Here is a 19742-nt window from a genome sequence, read left to right as displayed (position 1 = left end):
TTTGTACTTGATGTCAGAGTGTGTTTGTGTTTGTGCGTCTTTGTGTGTGGTGTGTTTACAGTCGGTCAGTGGTTGAGGTCTTTATGCAGTGTAATCCCACAGCCTCTTTCTGGAAAACATGACCAGCAGTGGAAACACTGACTCAAATTTTGGATCTCATTCTCATGACAAAGCAATTGTCCCATTTACAGAGGGTATAAAAGAGAAGGAGGGCACGTATGAGCACACACATACACACACATACATAGTACTTACATTACATAACACACACATTTCAAGGGAGACCACACGGTGGAGCGCAGCTAGTCCCAACATGGGCAGGGTGAGTAGGAGTGACATTCACAATTGTAGTAGAAAATTACAGTTAAGCACTGGATTAGAATAAGGTTCATGTGTTAAATATTACAGAAGGTCAATCAACTGACCATGTGGGGTTTTAATAAACAGGACATTGGCTAGTCAATGAGAAACTGACCATTTCTTTCCTTTGTTTCTCAACATCTTCAGGGATCACAAAAATTCAAAAAGTTAGAAAACTAAAATTACAGGCACAAAACGTTATTTTCAAGCACATCTTTTTGAAGGATTTAATATCAGATAGTCATTCACCTTCCATCCCCCAGGTCATCTTCTTTGAGGACAAGAACTTCCAGGGTCGCAGGTATGAGTGTGACAGTGACAGCCCCGACTTCCACTCCTACCTGAGTCGCTGTAACTCGGCCCGCGTGGAGAACGGGACCTGGGTGGTCTACGAGAGGCCCAACTTCTTGGGTTACCAGTACGTCCTGACCAGAGGCGAGTACCCGGACTACCAGACCTGGGCTGGCTTCAATGACAGAGTCAGCTCCTGCAAGATGATCCACTTTGTAAGCCTTCGAACACAGACTGTCGATTTCTAGGGTTTTAAGGATACAACACTTACATATTAACTAGGTTTCCTCCATTTTTACACATTTTCAGGGATATTGGCCTGTAAAATCAGAAACCAAACTGGGAGTAATACCTTTTATAAATATGAGACTGAATGACTCATTCTTCATTATGTCATCCACTCTGTTTCTCTTCTTGTTGAACTCCCACTGAAGCCTTTCCCTCCCCAGCCGTGTTTGCATTATGCACTTGTTCATCAGATCCCTGTCTTGTTCTGCATCATCCTCACTCAGGCCAGCGGAGATCCTTACAAGATCCAGCTGTATGGTAAAGGGGACTTTGATGGCCAGGTGTTTGAGGTGACTGAAGACTGTCCCTCTGTGCTGGAGAAGTTCCACTGGAGGGAGGTTCACTCCTGCAGGGTCCTGGGAGGCTGGTGGGTCTTCTATGAGCACCCCAACTATAAGGGCCGCCAGTACCTGCTGGAGAAGGGCGAGTACCAAAACTCAGTGGACTGGGGTGCCATCTGCCCCACTGTCCAGTCTTTTAGAAGGCTAACTGAGTAGCCACTTTCTGTTTATTCTTTTTCCTCTGGTTGCTAATTGGCCCATGATTGACACGATTGAAAGTCCAAGATGCAGCTACAATAAACCTGAAGGACAAGTATAACAGGGTTGTTTCATCACTATGGAGTGCTTGGCAATGCAGTATATCAAGAATATTGTTCTTGAGTTTAGCTTCAGTGACCGGAGCAGGTAAAAGCTCTGGAAAATAATAATAATAATAAGAAGAATAAGAAGAATATTCTGTATATCATTGACCCTGTGGTCTACATTAAAACCTTAGCATACACGCTGCTGGGTGTGGACTCAAGTCTAATGACTTCGGCTTGAGTCAGACCCCAGTTATGAATCTGGTCACTTCACATAAAATTACCCACTTTCATAAAAAAGAGAGCCATTCTTAAAGGACCATACTGGTGTTTTTTTGCCTGTTTTAGTCCATTTAATCCCTTAAATGTTCATTATAACTAACATTTACCTAAATGTTAAATATAAATACTTTGTTTTAGAAATGTAGACGTTTGAGTTGTGTGATACATCACAATGAGCATCAAGTGGACATTAGCTTTTCAAAGTCAACCTGCACTTACACTCTAACACCGTGGACCAAAAGCTGTCTGCAACTTTAGAAAAAAAAAAAACATCCAAAAATCTAAATCTCTAGAGCTCAGAATGTCTTGGAAATTAGTGGATAGTATTTTAAAATGTACATTCTTTATAGTTAAAGGAGATAAAGTTGGCAAATAAAAGTCCCTCAGCTTCATCTTAGATTTGTTGTATCTCCCTGAAAAAAGGAGAATCTGGAGAAATCAACATGACGACTGTGGGCTAACTGTTTCTGTTTCTATATTTCATATATAATACAATTCATTTATATCCTGAACTATAAAAATAGCTTTAAACCGTGGTCTTGCTGTTATATCACTCAGTGTGTCAGACAAGTCAAAGTGAAACTGTAAAACAAACTCTTTTATTCTCAGATCTGCGTACACCTGGTGCTCATGATCACAGCTTAGAGTAGTTTAAAATCGGCGTCTCTACATCATAAGTCACATGCCAAACTTTGGGCAAATGTTTGTCATGCAGTTAGTTGTGTGGCATGCTGGTCCTGTCTGTCAGTCCGGCGCCAGTGTCAGCGTCTTCCTCCTCTCTGTTCACACCGACGGCTGTCCTTCATCGACGAAGCTGAGCTGTGTGGTGTGCTCCCCCCACTCTATCTCCTGCAGGTTCAACAGGGGTTCTCGGGGGTGTGATTCCATGCTGGAGGGCCGGAGAAGGGGCTGATGATTGGGCTGGGAGAGGGAATGGGGATAAGACTGAGACATGAACTGGGACTGGAGCTGGGACTCAGACTGGGACAGGAGCCGCTGATGGGACTGAGGCTGTGTTTGTGGCTCACCACCAGGTCCTGATAAGTCTACTAAAAGGGGGGCGATGGATGACGGGTGACTTGATGAAGAGAGAGAAGGGATGGAGGAGGATGAGTAGGGATGTGGTACAATTGCGTGCTCATGGGGGGAGCTGTTGAGTGACGGGGGAGCTGAGGAATGAGGAAAATGGCCGGTGATGGTTCGGGAGGGTGGACACTGAAGTGGATCAAACTCTCCGTGTAACACCTTCATGGTCAGCTGAGGAGAGGACGGCTCAGGCGTCATTACAGGTGGAGGAATTTGATCGTCCACAGGTGCATGTTGGGTAAGACGGGGCGGGGCTGGGGAGCAGCTGTGCGAGGACACGCTGGGAGGTGGAGTCACAGCGCTGGGTATCAGCGGCAAGGCGGGGTTGTGGAAGAGAGGTCTGAGAAGACGTGTCATTTCCTGCAGCTCCTGACTGACAGCAGTTACCTGACGGGAGAGGACGCTCATCTGAAGAGAGGGAGTGAGACGGAGGAGTCACGAATGCTGGGTGTTTGTAGAAAACTACTCACACGAGGCTTTTTCTTCACAAACTTAGGTTACTGTGATGCATAGCCCTGCATTTACTGCGCTGAGATACAGCAGTTCAGAGGAAGAAAAAACAACCAAGGCAATTTGAAAACAGAGACACTTGTGAATTTATAGATGTAGATAAATCTGCCCAAAAGAAATACAGTTACAAAATGTATTTATTACAATTCTGAGGGCGTCAAATATGATAACTCACTCAACGAAGCCGGTATTCGGCTTGAATGACAGAAACTATGATCTTACAACAGCACTTAAATCAAGTATCACAACCAATTAGTGCAAAAAGTGAAAGTGAGACATTCATAATCAACAGCCTCACAGTTTTTCTCTGTAACAGCAGTATTAGCAGCCTTACCTCATGTTTTAGCTTAGCAATAGTCTGCAAGGTGTCACCATCATCATGGGCCCCTGTGGACACACATGCAAACATACTGAATAAATAACGGCTTTATCTTTAAATCTCAGATAAAGCTGATGTTGGCATTTGAATAAAAAGAAGTGTGGTCTGGTCTGATGTGTGTGTGTGTGTGTGTGAACCTGAGGTAGCTGAGTCAGAGCTGGGTAAGAAACTCTGAGTTGCACTGGGAGAAAAATCAAACTTCTGAGCCGCAGCGCTGTGGTTTTCTGTCTCGATGCCATCCACAAACCTGAGGACGGACAGGAGGAGGGAGCCAGTGAGTTTCACACGAGACAAACAGGTAACACATTAAGAAATGTGGCATTAAAGTTCTGATTTGAAGTTAAAGTATGGACAAATTGACAGGGTTGATCCCTTTAGGAGCATGAATGTACTCTGTAAAATTTATAGTAACTTGCCTCTTTAGTTATTTATTATTTATCAAAGTGACAAATTTGCACAGATAGAGAGTCATCAAAGCGACAGGGTTCATCCTCTGGGAATGATGAATATTACTTGTTAATTTTGGACAGGTGAATCAATAAGACAGCCCTTCTTTAGACTAAATTATATTATGTTATATTCTAGAAAACATGCAATATAAACCAACTCAGTTAGGTATAGCAGTGTTCTTACAGTCCAGTGTTACAGCATTTATGATAGCAAATTAAATGCTATGTTGTTACAAACTTGGTAAAGACATTTTCTGTAGTTAACATTTGTGGGATTAGATCTTTAAAAAAAAAAACATGGTGATGTCAGGAAGTGACCTGCCTCCACTCTCTATAAACTTTAAAGTTCATCAATATGTCAGATTGAAAATCATGACGCGCACACTGAACTTCCTGCGAATGGATCATGGCAGAGTGAATGTGGAAATGTTACCCAGCTGGCAACAGTCAGCAGGTCAAAGGCTGAACTCAGTGAGTGCAGATGATGGAGAGCTGAGGAGAAGCTGCACACAGCTGCATACTAATTACCAACCGGACGACACTGATCCCCCAGTGAAGCTGGACCTGACTGAAACCTCTCCTTCACTCACACTGCACCAGCACTGACAGGTGCGGTGTTACGCAACACAAACTTGTCATCTCTGCAGCAAATGGATGAAGTTTTGCGTTTTGCATTTTGCATTATCAGCAAAGAAATGAGCAGTGAACGCTCTGGACACTGCATCAATTTTACAATGTGTGTATTACAGTAGAGTCTTATTGTATGCGAGTCCAGGCCTGCCAATATTAAAAATATTCATTCAACTTTATAATTTAAACTTTAGTGTATGCTGCTCTAAACTCTGGTAGAGTTCACTGTGAAAAAATAAAAAATGAAAACAAAACAGAACTTTTTCTTGTTTTCTTTCAGTTTGTATCATATAATCACTCCTTCGTTTTTTGTCCTGTTTTGTATCTTATTTGTCGTCTTGATAAAGGTTTCCTCTCAAAATGTTCCTGTGGATTTGTCCCTCTATTAATTGTAACTAAAACTCAGATTGGTCAAAAAATAATCGAGACATTAGTTGCTGCCTTTCCTCAAAAAATCTGAATCTAACTGACACAGTGACACAATTTATGCTTGTGTGCACCCTCACACAGCTGCTCCGAAGTAAAATCACTTCTCCGGCCCAGCATCTGCTGCCACCTCCCCAGGCAGGTGCAAATTAGCCTGTAGATGGTTTGTGCTTACGAGTAATTTTACAAGTCGCAAGAAGTGTAAATTTCCACTGAAGACTGCTTCCTACCACTGAATGAACTAAGTGCCCACTTATGAATCAATAAATGGTTCCCTACCGAGGGCTGAGGTCCGGCTGCAGGCAGCTGAAGCTCACCACGGGGATCTGCAGGCTGGCAGGCCGAGAGTGATCGCTCGCCGGTCTGAAGGGCCTCGGCGGCAGCAGCGGGGAACGCAGAGGGGAGCGCAGGGGGGAACGCAGGCCCCGGCCCAGCCTTCCAAGGGCAGGCATCTTGGGGAGAGGGGAGTGTTCCCCCTCGGACCCTGATCCCTCCTCATCCTCTCTGATGGAGGGAAGCTTCTTCATGATTCCTCCGTTGCTCTCGCAGTCTGCCTGAAGAATGGCAGAAGGTTCGTCGTTAGTTTAGGACAGAGAAAGAAGGACCTGCACTGACCCATTTTAATAAATATGTTGGTGAATTTCAGTCTTTAAGTTGAAGTTTGACTCTATATTACAGTGAAACCACAAATCTGGGACTGTGCACAGCCACATGCGGTTCAGAGACATGCTGTCATTTTATCTGATGATGGACAGTTTCATTTTGACAACCCAGATAGGGAGGGTGGAAAGCGGCCCTCAAACAGGCCCCAGGTGTTTCTATATCTATTATTTATCTGCCACATGATGGTTGTATGACAGCGAGTGTGCAGAAGGTGACAATAAACTGTGTTGATATTACTTGATTCCAAATAATAATCATAATAATAAATGAATATTTAGAATAGATTTCTTTTTGGTGAAATCAAGAATTAATATACTTGTGTCTTTTCATGCTGACAGGAATGGATGTGATTCATGTGTCAATAGATGCCACTGTCAAAAAACACTTAAATAATAAAATGGTTTTCCCAAATATAAAAAATATATGGAAATGAGTCATAAAAAAAAACCGTTTTGAAGTGTTGAAATTCTTTGACCAGAAGGGGGAGCTGCTGAGCCCTTTAGAGGCTTCACTGAAGGATCGCTGCAATTCACAATGGCTGCTCATATCCATTCAGTTTATCAGCAGCACTGCAAAAGGTTCATTCAAAACCAAGCAAGCATGGACTCCATTCACTCCTGGCTGGAGTCCCCTCTGTGAAGGTTCTTCATGAGCTCAGATTAAAAAAGACGCATGGATGTCCTTTCTAGATGAGCGTGACTCCTAACAAGTGATTTCCAAATAGATTGTCCTTTCAAAGTAAAATTCCTGCTGTCAACATCTTGTTAGTGGTGGCTATTAGAGGAATGTTTCCTGCAGCTTCTCTGGGCTGAAATTTAGGGCTGATAAAAACACTGGCAAACAAACCCCATCTTCTCTCTTCCCTTTTTTATTCCCTTCCCCTCCTCTTCTCCCCTGTCACCACCACCCTTCCCCTTCTCTCCCCTCTATTTGCTGTCTTCTCCATCCAGTCTTGGGCTCACGTGCCCGGCTGGTATTTTTAGATCACAGTGGTTTAATTTTAGCAGTGGTTTGCCTGGAGGGGTCTGAGTGGAGAAACGCACTGTTTTTGTGTGTGTGTGTGTGTGTGTGTGTGTGTGTGTGTGAGCAGCACGTGCCACCCTTGATATGCAGCATGCCACAATAAGGGCATCAGCCAACTATGTGTGTGTCTTTGTGGGTATGAAGAAAGAAATTATGTGTGTTGCACACATTTGTGTGTGTGTGTGTTTGTGTGTGTGTGTAATTTGGCCTGAAAACTCCTTTGTATCATTCAGCAAGGACAAATATGCTGTGTTATGGTGTATATGTGTGTGAGAGTGTGCTGCATGTGTGAATGTCCGCAGTGTGTGTGTGTGTGTTTGTGTGTTGGCACGTGAGTAGAAATATCAGCGAGGTTCTTCTTCTTCTTTCCCCCTGCAGCTTCCTTTCATCCTGATGTTTTCTTGTCTCGTCTCCATCTGGTTGTTGCTCTATATTTATCCAGCCAGGGATGACCCCACCCCTCCCCCACCCATCTTGACAGCACTATTTTTAGTCCCACCACGCTTCGCTTGCTGTAGGATGCTCTTGTGTGTGTGGGTGTGTGTGTGTGTGTGTGTGTGTGTGTAAGGTGCAGATAACTGTATGGAGTTTTATGTCCACGCCATCTCAGCGTATATTTAAGTTTTATTTTCAGGCTTTTATCTTTAAGTAACTAGTGTCATCAAGTGTCTGCTCCAAAATTCCTCAAAATCAATCAAAGTTTAGTTACAATTTTCTAACGTAGTTTTATTTACTGATAGAAAGTTTAAACAAGGATTTTCAGGGAAACAATCAGTGTCAGAAACAAACAGTGAAGCTTCATTTCACTACAAAGCTGCACAGAGATGGAAATTACTTTCTTCTTTATTCTGCCTTTGACTGATTTTATTTTCCACACTGCACTTTTTCTTTAGTTCAATTTGGTGCTATTTCTTACTGCTCTGCCATTGCAATTTTACTGTAATGTCTTGTAAACTTATTGGTCTGTTCTGTTCTAAACTTGAACCAATCCTTTTTTCTTTCATTGTGTTTTCAATTATGTTTTAATGAATTTCTTTGCCTTGTGTAAAGCTCTTTGAATTGCCACTGTTTTTGAAAGATACCGTATAAACAAACTTTGCAAAGTACTCAAAACCTATGTTGTCTTTTATTACTCATATATTATTTCACGATTACATTTTTTTTTAGTTAAGATTTAATTTAATTCGCAACTGCACCTGTCCAAGAAATGATCCAGCACGTGACCTCCATAAAACCACAACTTTGATTTTAAACTTTGGTGTTTGTACAGACTAAAGAAAGAGATATAATGTTACACTTATTGCTATGAAGCTGTCAAGGTGCAACAAGAGTGACTGTGCCCTGTAGCAAAAAGTGAAGCATAGCCAACTACCATGTGGACAGGTGTTAATATTTCGGTCCCGTATTGGCCCTCAAGCCGAAACACGGGTCAATTAATTCTGATATACTGTCTCGATAGTTTCTCTTGGATCTCTGCTCTAATTAACAGGCCTACTCCCAGTGAAAATGTGTCTCAGTTATTTCCAGAATAACGCTGGTTATTCATGTGTACGCTACAGCTGAGATCCATCTGTAAATCCCTGGCATCTGAATCGTCCATGTTTAGCTCATGTCTCTATCTGTTGGCTGCATCTCAAGCAGAAGCTGTGGCTTCCTCCTCACTCCCCAGCCCAGATGGCTAATCCTTTTCAAGTGCAAAGCCATCACTCCGGCATTGCGTAAAAAATGTTGGGTGGAGGAGGTCACTGCACAGCTGAGACTCATCTAAAATACAGAAGGGCTCTTCTTGTGCAGAATTTTCTTTAAGTCATTTAGAACAAAGACGATTCATCTCCAATACACTTCTCTGCCTATGAGTATGATAATAATAATAATGATCGTGATTTACAAATTAAAAAACTCCGGGCTCCGTTCTAAGGCAGCGACTATAAAGATTCTTCATTGGAAGTGAGTTGTTTCCCCAGTTGAAGGAGTAATAGTATCTCGGGGTCTTGTTCTCAAGTAAGCATAAGATGGAGCATCAGGAGTAAGCTTTCAATAAGCCAGTCGAGCTGTGGGTGTTGACTGGCAGAATGAGAGATAAAAGCAGCCTTGATGACTTTCCTTTAGGTGTCCAGGCTAACTTAGAGACAGGGTGAGGAGCTCAGACATCTGTAAGGTCAATCTTGTTTAAAAGAGCCATTTGAGGATGTTTGGGCATCTGATAGGGATGCCTCACAGCATGTTCAACTGGGATGAGGCCCCTGAGCAGACCCAGAACACACCTGAGGGATGACATATCCCATCTGGCTGGAGAACATCGTGGTTTGCCCAAGGAGAAGATATAGGACGTGGCTGGGGCAGAAGAACATCTGGGATACGATACTTCCGATAAGTGGTGGGAGATTGATGGATGGACAATGCAACTCATCATGTTTGTTGACATACTTTGTTTTAGTAATGATGTTGAAGCTTCAGGTGCCTGAAGTGACCAGGCACTAGACATCAATCTCGTGGTTTTAATGGGCTCATTCAAGTCATCAGTCATCATCATACCTCAATGTTGTGTCCTTCTCGGAGGTTGTATGTCAGATCATGCTGGATCTCAGTGATGAACTTCTGGGCGTAGTCAGGATAGAGGCAGAGCACCTCGCGGAGGCCTTTCAGGCTGATGTACTGCAGGTCACAGTAGGTCAGGGCCTTCACACAGGCATTAGTCTTAATCACTTCCTCCTGTGTCAAACAGTCGGAGCCAATCAGGTCGCCCCGACCTGGAAAACGGAGACACAAGAAGAACTCATTTTACAAGGTTTTTACCTCAACCACAGAGGTTGTGTTTTCACCCCTGTCTTTTTATTTGGCCACAGGATTGTGCAAAAAAAAGTAATGAACCAATTTACACTGAACTTGGCGGAGGGATGGGGAATGGGCGAGGGAAGAACCCATTCAATTAAAACCTTTTTTTTCTCTGGTATATGTTGTGTAACAATGGCTTTGGCGGAGGTCTGCAGGATTACACATAATGTACTGAACCAACTGGGGGGCAGGGCCAGGGAAGAACCCATCTGGTGCCAATCCGGTTGAGGAATCATGTTTAATAGGACATTTTTCAACATTTTTGTCAATATTTCATCTTGGTGGAGGTAAGTGCTCTAATGCTCTAGTGCAATTCTTTAATGGACCAGACCTTTCTCTGTCAGAGTAGTTTGGTCTTTCCCCTTTAATAGTCGTTAGGAAGATGGCAGTAATATACAACATTCCTACAGTAATTAATTGGATGAGTAACTAAGTGACTGAAATGTTGGGGTTCTAGAAGATGGCCCTCAAAGACCATAATACTTATAGTATAACATCCGGGTTCAAGACTTCCCATGTGTGTTCAAACATTTTCTGCATTTGCAAGTTGATATGTGGGCAACGTTCCATGGCAACACATGTATTTCATGTTTGTGCACAATACACCTTTTGAGGAAGTCGATGCCCTCAAAACATTTGGCAGTTTGGTTTTGTAGTTTGCATATTGCTAAATAACATTAATTGTTAACATAACATTGTGATATTTTGGCCAAAGTGTTTTTTGTCTTGCATTCAGTCTAATATAAGGATAAATCTATATCAAGCTATATGTAGTGATGGCAATACAATGCTCTGGCTACTGGCTAGTAGCCATAGTATATGGGAGATCAATCGACCTGTGTGGTTATTAAAAATAACTTCTGCAGAAACCAATGAAATCAATTTCCTATATCCTAAAACTGCTCAGACATGAGGAGCAGAGGGACTGACATGTATGGTTAGACAAGTTTATATTAGTGTTAAACTGTGCACTGCTGGGTACAGATGGACTGCTGTAGTTGAGAATAGAAGCTCTGTGTTATTTTTTTTATTCCTGCTCCCTCTCTCTCTCTCTCTCTACCTCACTGCCTTCTCCAAAGCTGTAAATCCAAAGTGGCAATGCCAAAACAATTTGTGTGTGTGAGAGAGAGAGAGAGACAGAGAGAGAGGAAACAAAAATGTAAAATGTGTGAGTCAGTGTGTGATGATCTGTGTGAGAGAAATTTGTTCAGGTGTCTATTAGAGAAATGTGAATGTGTGTTTGTGTGTGTGTAACTTTGTTTCTGGGAGTAAAAGGAAAACACAAAGCCACACAGGAGGGAGAGGAGGAGAGTGTGCGCGTTTGTGCCTGTTTCAATACCCACATGTTCATGTGCTCGTGCTGTACATACGCAGCAGGTACACCATGCTAATGAGTTTCCCCCTCATTCCTCTGCAGGCAGCGCTCGCTTCATTATTTACACCAGTTTGATCATTAATATGAAAAACAGTGTTGCCAATTTGCTCCCTCTGCTTTATATGAACTAGAACTGATTCCAGTGCTGCGAGTCTGTTTGTGTTTCTCCATTCTGTTTTATCCGTGTTGCACAGAATGGATGGCAGTGTACGTGTTGCAGGGCTATAGACTCTGGAGGGGCTCTTATTCTGGAGGAGTGACACTGAAGCAGACTCCTGGTTCTGGCTGTTTAATCAGCTCATGGACGCATGTATTATATTGTATTTGTATGTACCTTGAATATAATTATATTCTCAATATTGAGGTGTTTGGTTGTGAATTTCTATAGTTTGGTTTGTCAGTATCCCCAAGCACCATTTTTCTATTATTAGTATAAAACAATAACACAAAATAATGATTTAAAGCTGCAATGATTTTTGAGAGATATTTCCTTTAAGCGTTGGTGAAGACCAAAACAGAGCTAAAAGGAGAGTGAACACATTCATTCATTCATTTACATTCATAAGGTGACCAGAAACACAGCTCAAAGTGAATGTTAATGTCAGCTCACGCCAACTGGATGCATAAACGTGCAACTGTTAGCTAACACGTTTGCCATAACAACTTTAAACGGTGATAATTCATAAATACTGTGTGTACAGTTTGTTCCACTCCTGCTAAGTGGTAAAATAAATACACAGATTCATTCATTAATTCATGCATTAATACTGTTTATGAATTTCCTATAGGACTTCTGGCTGCTCCCCAAACGGTTTCATCAATCTGTGGGTCACACTCCATCTTTCACCTGATGGGGTGTGAATTGTTTGCCCACAGGAGCAGTTTAATAAGGGGATGATTGGGCTTTTTATCAGCACTGGGCTGCTCTTCTTCATTACGCCCTTCTTCATAAAAGCTGGCTGACTGGCTATTAAAACCTGGATGTCTAATAACTTTGCTCAGTGGTGAAAAAGCCCTTTCTCGTCTACTGCTCATAATGCTCCAACCAGACTCCAGACCAAAGAGAAGAGAACTTGTAACCTCCGGTCTCTCTGCTTCAGAAATTGGTTCACAATTGATTTTGAAGAATCTATGTTTTTTATATTACTTAAAAAGCACTTCATGGTCTCACTCCAGCATATTTTGTGAATTTCATGCCCCCACATACAAACTCAGTCATATATTATGGAAAAAATCTTTACAAGCAGTTTATGGAACTGCTTCCTTATTTACTTATTTTTAATTTCTACTTAAACTTATTCTATAAATGAGGATTTTTTTGCTATTTAGTGCTTTTAAAGTCCATTTGTTGATGTGCATCTGATTTTTTTTTCAGGCTGAATTTAAATAGCATGTGGCTCAGGTGAAATCCCATACCTGTGCTCCTTTGTTGTTCCTGAAGTAGGCTTGTGCTTTTTCCATGTGCTCCCAAGCAGTCTGGGGTGGCACATCTATTTCATCATCCTGGATATGAAAAATTAACCTTTGGCAGTAAAAGCTGGATCCATTTCCAAGAAAAACTTGAATCGGTGCTTTAGTGTCCATAGCTGAGCAGCTGAGGAAGGTTTTATTGTCTCCACTCTGCACCTGGACACCGACGGCGGTTTCTGAGTCACTTTGCTGCCAGAATCTAGGAGGGCTTCTATGGTTTGGAGTCCAAGACAGAGAAGCCCTTCAAGATTCAGGTAGAAAAATGACTCACTCAGACTGTTGGCCCAGCAGGAGGCACAGGTCACTGATGCACTCACCTGCTTCTCTAGCCTTGTTCTGGTCAAGCAGGAATAAAAGAGGGTGGAAAATGGATGGATGGAGCCAGTGCTCCCATCTTACTGTATCTCTCTGTTGATGTTGGGTGTTGTCCATGGTGCTGAACCTCAGTGGTACTGACTGTATTGTATTACAAATTATTCTGTTTTTATTGTTTAACATGTGAATTTCTACTGCTAATGTATCAGAAATGTATATTCTGATAATATTATTTCACTTTGGTCAAACAAAATCTAAATTTTCAATATAAAATATTTTTTCTCTGATAGAACATGCCACTAAAAAGAGGAGTAATTACAAAATGATTACAGTTTGATTTCATTCTTTACCTTGACACAGCTATTTGCTGATTTTGAGCCACTGTTCAAAATCTTTAAATTTTCATCCTGAAAAAAGTTTAGTTATTTTACCCAGAATGGCCAGCACGGTGTTATCCTTCAGCACTTCCATGGAGCCCGAGCATACAAAGTAGATAGCCTGGAGGGCGTCGCCCTGGCGGATGAGGAACTCCCCGGGGGCGCAGAAGGAGGTCTTGATGATGAGCGAGAGGGAGCGCAGGCACCCCCTGCTGGCTGATTCAAAGAGCGGCAGCTGCAGCAGCTCCTTGTTCAGGTGCATGGCGATGTCGGCCCTCAGCTCATCTGGGAAGTCCTTCAGCAGCTGCGGAGGGAATGAGAAGGAGAGAACTGACCTCTGCAATCACATCTCACCCATGACAGCAAATGCAACAACTTTCTTTCACATTATCTGGTGAAGGGAGAGGGAAACTTTACAAGGTACAAGTTGTGGGTTATCACCTTAAAGCATTTTTAACATCGTGTTATGGTTTTTAAAAAGGATTATCTAGATTTGTAGCCATGGTTAAACACACCAAGAGTGATTTTAGTGTCTATGAGGCCATTAATCCATGAAATTAACATATGTAGCTGCCCCAGCGTGATGGAACCCGAAACAAAACACAAATCCTCTCAATGACTTTGAGACGTTTCGTAAGTTTGCCTGAAGGGCAAGTCAGCGGATTTGCACTTTCAATTTTAGAAGCCAATCCAGTTGATCCTATTGTAACTGACAAGGTCAATCCAAGCCACAAAGGTCGCACACCCATTTGAGAAAGTTAAAGGAACAGTCCTACATTTTCAGAAATATGCTTATTATCCATTTAGAGTTGATGAAACATTGTCATTTATGATGCAGCGAGTCCCTCCTACCTCGCTGACGTCGATACCGTTGTTCACAGACCAGGTCGTCTGGAAACACTCCATCATGCGTTGCTCAAGAGCCTTGGGCAGCCGGTGCACCCGGATGAAGTCCTTCAGGTCCTTGGTGCGGGTGTGGTAGAGCGAGCGGCGTGAGTACATCCTCTGAATGATGGCAGTCACATTACCAAACACCACGGCGTGCATTAATGCTGCAGAGGAGGCGCACAAAGAGACAAAAACACAAGAAAAGCTTAAATCAGTAAAAGACTTGGGGGAATTGTGCCATTTTTCCACCTCCCCAGGCTGAAACGGGCAGTTTAAGGTTATGCTCTGGTGAAATTTAAACAATTTTAATTATTGTATAAGTTGAAGCTCTCCCCAAATCCAAGAGAAATAAATTATTCCCAACACTAAGGCCCTTTGTAGTTGATCAGCAGCATCACTGTGAGCCATTATTTGCCTAAAGATGACAAAACTCGTGATTTGTGCTACAGCCAAGGTCAACGTCCTGCCCCTGCATTCACACTCAGCTTTGATCCAGCTATTCTCGTGACCCAAGGACAACAAGTTTTCCTAAACATGTCCATAAGTGTTTATATAATAATAACATAATAATGTGGATTTTATTTTCCCACTGAACACAAAGTGTGGTTTGGCGTTTGTTTTGCCCACCTCCGATCAGCATGGTGCAGATGGAGAAGATCTTCTCAGAGTCTGTGTTGGCTGACACGTTGCCAAAGCCCACACTGGTCAGACTGCTCAGAGCAAAGTACAGTGATGTGACATAGGAGCTCCGGACAGATGGACCACCACTCAGCGTCATCCCCGAGACGTTCGGTGTCGTCACTCTGGTCCTGCTGCTGTTCCATTGGCCTGAACCCAGCAAACCCGCCCCGTTCAGCAGCTCCAACCCCGAGCCGTTCAGCTGGCTGTAATTGGTCAGTCCTGCTGTCACGGTGCCCTCGGGCGAATCAGAGACTCCCAGCAGGGAGGTCAGCGGCGCCAGGAAGTACGGCGTTCCCAAGCGTTTGGCGAGTTCATGGAGCCAGCCTGGTGGGGGAAGAGGGACAGTCCAGAAGAGTTTGTCAGTTCAATGAGAACGCATCCATGCTTGTTAGTTGACCTTTACTAGCAGGCTTCATTAGCAGCGGTAACATGGCTGGAAGGGCAGAGTAATTACTTCACTGTTGGTGTTTGTGTATTTGGTAGTAAAGGCCACACAGCACAGGCATCTCGGATAATGTCAGCTTACATTTACACAGGGAGAAAATTATTTCTCACTTTTTCATTTTGGCCACCTCTCATATTTTGGCAACTATTTTAGCAGCTTTGTTTTTTCCTCATCATATTCTTAACTGTTTAACACATTCAGTCCCAGCACCCATTGTTATGACATTAAATATTAACTGGTCAGCGCCAATTAAATAGAACTGCTTCAAAATTTGCCTTTGACCAGCGCTGCAGACAGAAACAACAGAGACTTTTTTCACCTTTTGCACATTAGTACATGTTCACCTCACCGTCTTGATCTGGGAGGAATATCAGCTTATCGCAGTCATCATATTTAAAGTTAATTGTTCTCCCAACCATGTCTCTAGTTAACTGGAAAACCCATTATAAAACTCAGTTGAAATCTACCTGAATCAACATGAGTTTACATTCAAAATGAGTTGTATGAGTTGAAAAAATTCAGGTCTGTTAATTCAGATTACATTTTTTCCTTGTCATTGGTTGTGCTTAAAGACAATAGGAGTGTCCACCTGTCCCATTTAGTCCTCAGCAACAAATCTACTGAGAAAATTGCTGTGAATTTTAGAATTTGTAGTTATGGTATCCAAATGATGACAAAATTTCCCATCACATTGGTCCTAATCTACTACACAACTACACAGGTACTGAGCTCCTTCATGCTCCCCGTATGATGAACCCTTTTACTCCATAACTTTCCTCTTGTAAGGAACAATGCAGCTTCATTACAATGTGAATGAAAACACTAGAGCTAATGTTAAATGGACAGTAAATATACAGTGTAAAGCCTCTCAAGGTGAGTAGGACGAAGCTCTTTTAAAAGCCTCCCGTTCCCTCTATGCACACACACTCATTTCATGGGAAGCGATTTAGGTCAAGTGTCTCAGTATCAGCCTTACAATTAATGGACGGCCCAGTCTTCCACCTGAGCCACAGTCACCCCATGTGCACGGTTTTTCACAGTTTTTTTGGGGGGGGAAGCACCTTTTAATGGTCACCTCATAAAAATATCCATAACTCTATACACGCAGAAACACAAACCTATATCCCAGGAGGCGGGGCTGTTGATTTCGATCTCGCTGCGTCCGATGAAGTACCAGACGCACGCCATCCAGTGGGCCAGCAGGGCGAAGGTGGACATGAGCAGGGTGAGGACCACAGCGCTGTACTGGGAGTACCGATCCAGCTTCTGCAGGAGGCGCAAGAGGCGCAGGAGTCGCACCGTCTTCAGCAGGTGAACCCCGAAGTTCTGGGAGGGAGGGGGTCGTGGATATTATGAGTATGAACACATTTAACAGAGGATTTTTGAAAAGTGAAGCTTATTTGGATGGGATTAGTTACCCTTAGATAGGTACAGTGATATAATTAGAGGTAGATTTCCTATTTAATCTTAAATGTTTTCTATCTGGAGCCAAGGGAGGGTTGCAATTAGAAATTACCCATGCACTCTGGGAATTTTAATCAGTCATCTTGATAGGGAGCTGAGGACCAGCTCCACAATCTCATTCACAGTCAGAACCTTGCAGCTCAGATGGGAATAATAAAAACCCGTGACCCCAAATTTAACTCGAGATAAACTCAGATCTACTTTCATTTCAGTTGCTGCTTTGGCCAGAGAGAGTATTCAGAGACAATCGCTGCCATTATCGTCCTGAACTAGAGAAATTCTCAAGGTCCTGAGGTAGACATGACTTCACCGACTGCATTGATTTTCTCTCTTACCTGTGTATTAACTGCAGATGCAATCCCCTGCTCAGTTAAGTGGTCCGGTAATCGAAGTAGCTGCAGTTTTCAACACAGCCGATGATGAATTAGGAACAGGATTTAATTGTCTGGATATCTGGATATGTATCGCTTCAGGGAATTGAACTCAGTACAGAATGTACAAGCATCTAAGAAACTGCTGCACCACAGTATTAGTCCTGACTGACACCATGTGTTTTAAAGAGATCTGACTCCTGCTAATGCTGCAATTCATCAGGAACTGTTTTCATTTCAGCCAAGTAAGACACATTTTATCATGGGCAGGTTTTCTTCCTATTACTTGTGTGTGTAGTAGGCCGGGGGTGGGATTCCCTACCATGAACCACCCCCCACTGTTTTGCTGAAACAGATTATGAACTCGTCCCATAATCTACACATATATCACAGAATTATCACTTTGAGCCAAAGCGAAACCAGAACTTCCAGTTTCTATTCCAGGAGTAAGAAAACCTCATTTAACATAACTTTATTTTTGACTTTATTTTTGTAGTTAGCATCACCCTGATTCCCTCCGCAAAAAGTCAATGGGATTTTTAGGAACAAGAGTTTATGATACGTACAGCTTTTTTCTCAGCATGATAATCTTCACAAATCAGGGAGGGACAAATGGTGGTGACATCCTTTTGATTTTATAATTATGTTTTAAAGAAATACTTTCCTCATTTTTGTAACAATTTAATTATCATCTGCCCCCTCGTGTTCCTCTGCTCTGTAGCACAGTGATCCACTGTCTATCACATGCGTTAAACAGCTGCCAGGCTCAACACTCCACATCATCTGGCTAATCTACTCGCTTCCACCTGTAATTTGTCGTCAGCGTACTCATTTATCAGCTTAATTGCCAGTTACCTAATAATGAGTTTCTCGTTGGAGCTCAAACTCCCTTGAAGCCACTACAGCAAATAACAAGCAACAGGAAGGAAGAGACAGAATTTCAAGAGCAAAAAAATTGTAATGTTCATTTTTCTTTTTTCAGATAAAAGCAAGGTTGTGTTTGTTCTTTGTTTCCTTTGCTGTGTCTTTGTCGCAGAACAGATTTTGTGTGAATGTGTGTGTGGTGTTGCCTTTGTGTTCACTGTATATTTGAGGGCTCTTTCACAGTCCTACTAAATCAGTGCTGAGAGATGTCGAGCAGCAGGGGAGTGCTCCCGCTGACAGAGCCGTAAATTGCACCGAAAGGCACACAAAAGCGTAAGTGCAGTCAAACATGTATGACTTATGGAGGTTCACAAACTAAAAAGGACAGTGTGTAGCTTTGCAGGAGCCGCGTACGTGTGGACAGTGAGTGTGCCGGACTCACCACGCTGATATTGAAGGCGTAGAGCAGGTCAAAGGGCAAGGCGGCGATCAGATCCACAAACAGCCAGGAGGTGACGTAGTGGATGCAGATGGAGCGGGCGTCGTACACCACCTGACCCGACGTGCTCACGTAGGTGGTTCGGAAGTTCAACACGATGTCTGACACACAGACACACAACCAGCGTCAGCTCACTGGTGGATGTTTGAAGCTATGAAGCGTGCTTAAATATAGGCAACAACTTTTTACCACAGTGGAATAACACGTCTTTAAAAGCTGCATTCAAATGTTTACTTGAGTTAAAGTACAGAACTGTGACAGGAAGATTCAGACTGTAAGAACATTGCCTTTAACAAGCCTTCTTCAAGTGGGATTAGTGGACTTGGTTGCCAGAGGGGAGACAGCAGGTTTAGATAGAGAGGAAGTGGAGATTGTTAAGGAGGTTAAATTAGCATACAGCTCCTAAGAGCCAGGGGGAGGTGGAGGGCACTGCGGACTGTGGTGCAGCTGGAGGGGCCAATTAAGAGACAAGGGGTGATCGTTTCTAGGCCTACTTGATTGGAAAAAAAAGTCCAGGAGGGAGCTGCCTCTTAAACTGACAGGATGTTAGAAGAAGTGGATATGGTAGTGTAAAGTAGTATAAATGGACAGAAGCTAAGAGACATGGCTTAAAGAGAGAGTGAATGAAAGAATAGAGGAGACAGAATTAAGAATGAAGTCTTTGATTAAAGGATTGGTATTGGCTTTAATGGTGAGGCTTAATTAAAGCTGATACCAAAGAAAGCTAATGTAAAATAAAAAATAAAGAGGAGACAATGTGAAAGCAGCCTTACCGATTATAAAGAGGATCTCCACCAAGATATCGCTGACGCTCGGAGGGTTTCGTGCCGCTGAGCCGCCGTCCTCTCGTACCTCCACAGCCGTGAAGCAGACATTATAGGGAACAGTGACTGCTACATAGAAAGTGGCCAGCAAGATCAGCCAATCCCAGCCGGCCTTGAACGCACCGTAGTGGAGGAGGATGAGACGGGACTTCTGGACGTCTGCCACCTTGTACTCTGGGACTGGGTTAGCATTGGCTCCAAGAACACTCTGGGTATGGAAACACATATAAGAACTTTAATAATATAGTCACATTAAAAAAGGCAATTTTAAATAAACTGGTGGAACATGGAAACATCAAAAGAAAACACAGCTCATCTGCAGCTTTAATTTGTTGCCTTCAAAAATATACTCGAGTCAAGCTAC

The 19742-nt window shown here is 42.8% G+C and overlaps 2 protein-coding genes across 2 annotated transcripts in view; one reads left to right on the top strand and one right to left on the bottom strand.

Annotated features, from left to right (window-relative positions):
• Window positions 1-313: 313 nt before the first annotated feature.
• LOC139609958 (gamma-crystallin S-like) lies at window positions 314-1499 on the top strand. The gene is made up of 3 exons (XM_071465030.1): window positions 314-326; window positions 448-866; window positions 1164-1499. The coding sequence occupies exons 1-3, from the start codon at window positions 314-316 to the stop codon at window positions 1434-1436; spliced, it is 705 nt and encodes a 234-aa protein (XP_071321131.1). The 3' UTR covers window positions 1437-1499.
• Window positions 1500-2356: 857 nt separating this feature from the next.
• Window positions 2357-19742, bottom strand: part of LOC139609428 (voltage-gated delayed rectifier potassium channel KCNH8-like) — a 28649-nt gene continuing 11263 nt past the window's right edge. The window contains exons 5-15 of the mRNA XM_071463980.1: window positions 19328-19586; window positions 18498-18655; window positions 16475-16682; window positions 14858-15235; window positions 14195-14394; window positions 13397-13646; window positions 9506-9720; window positions 5564-5838; window positions 3917-4026; window positions 3735-3787; window positions 2357-3298 (exon numbers count right to left, since the gene is read on the bottom strand). Of these exons, the coding sequence (XP_071320081.1) occupies window positions 2588-3298; window positions 3735-3787; window positions 3917-4026; window positions 5564-5838; window positions 9506-9720; window positions 13397-13646; window positions 14195-14394; window positions 14858-15235; window positions 16475-16682; window positions 18498-18655; window positions 19328-19586 (2817 nt within the window). The 3' untranslated portion in view covers window positions 2357-2587. The remainder of the gene's footprint in view (window positions 3299-3734; window positions 3788-3916; window positions 4027-5563; window positions 5839-9505; window positions 9721-13396; window positions 13647-14194; window positions 14395-14857; window positions 15236-16474; window positions 16683-18497; window positions 18656-19327; window positions 19587-19742) is intronic.

The sequence above is a fragment of the Trachinotus anak genome, unplaced genomic scaffold, assembly GCF_046630095.1.
Source record: "Trachinotus anak isolate AG129_WGS33_773 ecotype Australia unplaced genomic scaffold, CSIRO_AGI_Tana_v1 ptg000026l, whole genome shotgun sequence".
Lineage (NCBI taxonomy): Eukaryota > Metazoa > Chordata > Actinopteri > Carangiformes > Carangidae > Trachinotus > Trachinotus anak.
Note: the sequence above shows the minus strand (reverse complement) of the source record. Positions and strands in the feature narration are given on the sequence as shown.